At 44.9% G+C, this 5,390-nt stretch overlaps 1 protein-coding gene across 1 annotated transcript; it reads left to right on the top strand.

Annotated features, from left to right (window-relative positions):
• Nucleotides 1-376: 376 nt before the first annotated feature.
• Nucleotides 377-4,251, top strand: LOC123092107 (CDK5RAP1-like protein). Its single transcript, XM_044513794.1, has 3 exons — nt 377-669; nt 1,121-2,175; nt 3,390-4,251. The coding sequence occupies exons 1-3, from the start codon at nt 467-469 to the stop codon at nt 3,890-3,892; spliced, it is 1,761 nt and encodes a 586-aa protein (XP_044369729.1). The 5' UTR covers nt 377-466; the 3' UTR covers nt 3,893-4,251.
• The last annotated feature ends 1,139 nt before the right edge of the window (nt 4,252-5,390 follow it).

Raw genomic sequence — 5,390 nt, 5'->3', positions numbered from 1 at the left:
TTATTGTCAGATTGTGTCTGTGTTATCTATTTTCTACATGTGAAATTTCACATGTATTATGTTTATATAATTTAAACAACATATTTCAAAAGCCCGTGGCAGCGCATGTATCAGTTATTCGCTCACTAATAAAGTTATCCATCATGGTATTCCATAAAAAGTGGATTTATGAGTATTAGAAAGACAAGAAATACTCCATGTTTCAAAATATAAGTCTTTCTAAAGATTTCAATACAGACTATATATAAATGTATATAGACTTATTTAAGAGCGTAAATTCATTCATTTTGTCTATATGTAGTCCACACTGATGATATCTAAAAAGAGTTATACTAGATGGTTTTCACCACCGATCTTATATCAGACGGACAAGATGATTCCAAACTGTTATCCAACTAGCCCCCGACACGCCGCCGCTCCTACCCGACTCCTCTCTCCTCACCTCTCCCCCGCCATCCAAACCGCGATGGCGGCGCCGCCCGCCCTCCTCACCGCCGCCCGCCTCGGCCGTGGCCTCGGCCTCCTAGCCTCCGTACGCTACTACGGCGCTATCCCTGTTCCATTTTCCGTCTCCTCCCCACGGCGCCGGCTCCCGGCCCCGCCCCCTCGCCACGTCAGCAGCTCTGTCCGCCGCCTGGCCGCCACGGCCGTCTCTGAGCCCCAGACGGAGTAAGTCGGTGACCCTCTCATTCCCTCAACTTGTGGCGCGAGAGGCTGACGTTGTGTTAGAGCATCAGTAAACTGTAAAACTTGGAGGAAAACTGCTTGGGTTATTGTTAGAACGCTTTCTGTTTCAGCTAAAAATGTATTTTCGTTTCTGTACGGAACTAGAGATTTCCTTGTTTATTTGTTCATGGTCCAGTGCGAGCTAATCGCTAATGTATGGCTGCAGTCTCGTAGTTTATGTTGGCTCTTGCCTGGCTCAGTGCTGAAAAATATTTTGCTTTTAGTGTTTAAGAAGCTTATGCATGGACAATTGCCCATTTTGTTAGCTATTGAGTTTCATGTGACTGGTTATATTATTATTTTTCCTACCGGTATTCCAGTGAACTCATGTCTCATAATGATTTGTGCCTGCATTTTGAGATATAACCGTGCTTTGTTCTTGTGGTTTGTCTAGTTCAGAGTCTGGTACAGCGACAGTAAGGAAGGGGCGCATCTACCATGAAACGTACGGGTGCCAGATGAATGTAAACGATATGGAGATTGTGCTGTCTATCATGAAAAAAGAAGGGTACAATGACATTGTTCCTGACCCTGAGAGTGCAGAGATAATATTTATCAACACCTGTGCGATTCGTGACAATGCAGAGCAGAAAGTTTGGCAGCGGCTCAACTACTTTTGGTTCCTGAAAAGGCAATGGAAAGCTAATGTTGCTGGAGGTAGATCGAAGTCTCTGCGTCCTCCTAAGATTGCTGTTCTCGGGTGCATGGCAGAGCGACTGAAGGAGAAAATACTCGACTCTGATAAGATGGTTGATGTTGTATGTGGTCCGGATGCGTACAGGGACTTGCCTAGGTTGCTGCAGGAAGTCGATTATGGGCAGAAGGGTATCAACACACTCCTCTCACTGGAGGAGACTTATGCTGACATCACCCCAGTTAGGATTTCCGACAATTCGGTTACGGCGTTCGTGTCAATTATGAGGGGTTGTAACAATATGTGCTCGTTTTGCATTGTTCCCTTCACTAGAGGCAGGGAGAGGTCACGCCCAGTATCTTCTGTTGTCCGAGAAGTTGGTGAGCTATGGGATGCTGGCGTAAAAGAAGTAATGCTTCTTGGTCAGAATGTAAACAGTTATAATGATACTTCTGAAGTTGAGGAGTTGGAGCCTGGTAAAAACTGGCAGCTCAGCGAAGGATTTTCCAGCAGGTGCAAAGTGAAGAATATGGGGTTGCGTTTTGCCGATCTCCTGGATCAGTTGTCTCTGGAATACCCTGAGATGCGATTCAGGTTTACCTCTCCACATCCAAAGGATTTTCCTGATGAGCTGCTATATTTGATGCGGGATAGGTACAACATTTGCAAACTTATTCACTTGCCTGCACAATCAGGCAGCACAGAGGTGCTGGAACGAATGAAGCGGGGTTATACTCGAGAAGCATATTTGGAGCTTGTGCAGAAAATCCGTAATGTCATTCCAGATGTTGGGCTAAGCAGTGATTTCATAAGTGGTAAGACACACCTATTTTCTGCTTTTTGGCAATCAGAATCTTTCTAAGTGAAGTGCTTCAAATGTGGATATATATTTCCTGTGTGGCTGATTTGGAGGGAGGGAAATGTGGTTAGAGGCTGCTTTCTCCTCGATTCCTTTCTATGTGAAATACTTGGTTAGGGGCTAGGACAGATGAAATCGAATTAGGAATGTACAGTAATTACTAATTACCACCTGAACATCAATGTAATAATTAGCATCCTTTACTTTTCACACTATATTTTGATCTTATGTTAAGGCCTCATTGTTTGAGAAAATTGTTTTCCATGTCCACAAATGTGTCAGTCATGTCTATGTATCCTCTAGTTACAGCTTAAAATAGAGTACCTCAGTAGTTTAAACAGTCTCCATTTATTTCTATCTGGTTACAGCTCACACTGAGTACCTCAGTACTCTAACAATGCATCCTCTGTTAAAAATGAGCGTTATTTATTCTCAGTTTCCTTAATTGTACATAGTGGGAAGACGAACATGCTGCAAAGAATCACACAGTACTGCAAGCTATTGGTATTGATGACAATGGGAGTTCTTGACTTCTTACTGCTATAAATGGTACTCCCTCTGTTCCAAAATAAGTGCTGTGGTTTTAGTTCAAATTTGAACTAAAACCACGACACTTGAACGGAGGTTGTAGTTAAACAAGGCAAATATCTTTTTTATTTTAGTTGTGGCAACTACACTGCCTTGCGCTGTAAGTCTGTAACTCATTTGTTGCATCTGCACTGCAACATGCCACTTGCATCATTTATGGTGGCATATAATCTCTTTCAGGAGATGCTTCTATGCTAATCTCTCGGAAGTTGCACGAAATTAAAGCACAAATCGCTGGTGAATACCATGTTAGGAAATAATAATATGCAACTTGTATTCCCACGGGGCCATAGGCCAGTATATATACATGTACAGGTGCAGGAAATATGCAGAAACACCTTATAGAATGGAGTAAATACAAAAGGCTACACAGCTATATATATAGTACTCTCACAGATTTCATCCTACCTCGTTCGCGTTTCAAGTTCTGTAACTTTAGTTAAAGGACTTTTTTCTTGTCTTCCGTTCATTCATCATGCTATCTGCAGATGTTTACTTTCTTATGTTGGGTTCTCTCTCTCTCTCTTTTTTGAGACAAGGGTTTTCTCTTAATTTGACTAGTACGTTTCTGATGTACAACAGGCTTTTGTGGAGAGACAGAAGATGACCATGCCGACACTCTTAGCCTTGTAAGGGATGTTGGATATGATATGGCTTACATGTTTGCATATAGCATGAGAGAGAAGACCCATGCTCATCGGAATTATGAGGATGATGTCCCCAATGATGTTAAGCAGAGGAGACTTGCAGAACTGATCAACACCTTCCGTGAGACCACAAGAAAGATCTACGATTCTCAGGTTGGTACCACACAAGTAGTTCTAGTCGAGGGACCCAATAAGCGAGCTCCTGAAACAGAGCTGTTTGGGAAAACTGACCGGGGGCACAGGGTTTCGTTTACTAGTCTCCCTGTACCACATACATCTGAAGGTGACGGAGCTCGTAAGCCAGTGTTTGGTGACTTTGTTGAGGTAAAAATTCTCAGGTCGTCGACAGCATCGTTATCTGGAGAGCCAATTGCACGCACAAGCTTGGGCATGTACTGCAAGAATCATGCATCTGACGCACATGTTGTTGGTGCATAAGTAGTAGTCGAGTTCATGGTAGTCCACATCTGAAGTGAATCAGTTACGTCTGCGTAATGTTTGACTTGAAATGGCTGCAATTGGGAGCATACCATGCAATTTAAGTTGGTGTTGACATGTTTTCATGATGAGATATTGGTTGTCTAGTTTTGGGTGGGAAGGTAGCATGGTGTTATGCTTGGAGCAGTTGAAATACAAAGATTTTTCCGCATTATATGCATGCTAATCGTGTGGTGAAGTACTTTTTCTTTAGAGGGAAATAGTTGTAAAGTTGACATTTTTCATGTAATTGGTTTTGCTTACTGCAAGCCCTAGAATTATTTCTTGCTGAAACAATATATACACTGATTATATTTTCATGCTCATGACTTCCAGGGTAAGAAGATTATTTTCTTGTTTGCCTTTTTTGTTATCTATAGAATAATTCTTTTTGTGACTACTCAGGTAACTTTTAACTTTCCCCGTGAATAATGTGGAAGAAGCCGATGGCAGGTGTTGTTAAAATCAATCTAGATGCGTCACTCCATGCTAAAACACCGTCGAGAGCCACGGGAGTGGTAGCGTGTGATGATCACTAGTGGCTGGGGGGCGCCGTTGGTGTGCCATCTGAGAGGCATCCGTACGGTGCCTGGTAGGGCAACGCCCTTTTATCGAAAAAGGCTTTCGTCTCGCTTTATAAATAAAGCAAACCGCCAAGAGCAACACATATAAGGACTAGTTCAGCACACACACGCACCCAAGTCTCACAGGAAGAAGTACATAGGTTCTGCTGAGGGCACAGCTCAACAAGACAAAAAAAAAAGAAACAGGACGGTCCAGAGACACGTCCAAAGTCTAATCAGGATCCGGCGGTGGCGGAGGAAGCGGAGGCGACAGGCGGACGACCATCGAGCGGAGGTCGGCGGTGAAGGTAGAGATGACGTCCCGGTCCTGAGGGCGGCTAAGCGGCCGCCAGAGCTGCAAGTAGCCAGACAGTTTGAAGAGAGCGTCAGTAGATCGGCGGAGAGGGATGCGCTGAATCACGAGTCTATTGCGGATCGTCCAGAGGGTCCACGCGAGGGCCTTGATCTCAAGCCACCTAATGTGGCGAGAAGACAGAGGGGAGGTCTGGAGTTCGGCGAATATGTCGGGGAAGTTGGTGTGGCACCAGTTGCCACCAACCACTTCTCTAAAGCAACTCCAAACAAACTAAGCGGACACACAGAAGAAGAAGATGTGATTCAAGTCTTCGGGGACACCGCAAAGCGGGCAGATGCCCGTTCTGGGTCCATTCCTCTTGCGGACCTCCACCCCAGACGGGATCCGTCCACGGATCCATTGCCACATGAAGATCCGGATCTTCACGGGCAGGCAGACGGACCAAACCGTCGTGAGGGGAGGTGGGGCGGTGGAGGGGGCAATGGCCTGGTAGAGGGACTTGGTGGAGAATTGGCCTGATGGCTCTAGCCGCCATCTAATCAGGTCCGGACCCGCATCCACAGCAGGCTCGTGGAGCGCA

This window comes from Triticum aestivum, chromosome 4B (assembly GCF_018294505.1).
Source record: "Triticum aestivum cultivar Chinese Spring chromosome 4B, IWGSC CS RefSeq v2.1, whole genome shotgun sequence".
NCBI classification, from domain to species: Eukaryota; Viridiplantae; Streptophyta; class Magnoliopsida; order Poales; family Poaceae; genus Triticum; species Triticum aestivum.
This window is presented reverse-complemented; position numbering and strand designations above follow the sequence as displayed.

Bases quoted from the DNA above. Each gene is read 5' to 3' on its own strand.
- LOC123092107 (XM_044513794.1), top strand. From the start codon at position 467: ATGGCGGCGCCGCCCGCCCTCCTCACCGCCGCCCGCCTCGGCCGTGGC. The intron at 670-1,120 runs GTAAGTCGGTGA...TGGTTTGTCTAG, and splicing joins GTCTCTGAGCCCCAGACGGA to TTCAGAGTCTGGTACAGCGA. The intron at 2,176-3,389 runs GTAAGACACACC...GATGTACAACAG, and splicing joins AAGCAGTGATTTCATAAGTG to GCTTTTGTGGAGAGACAGAA.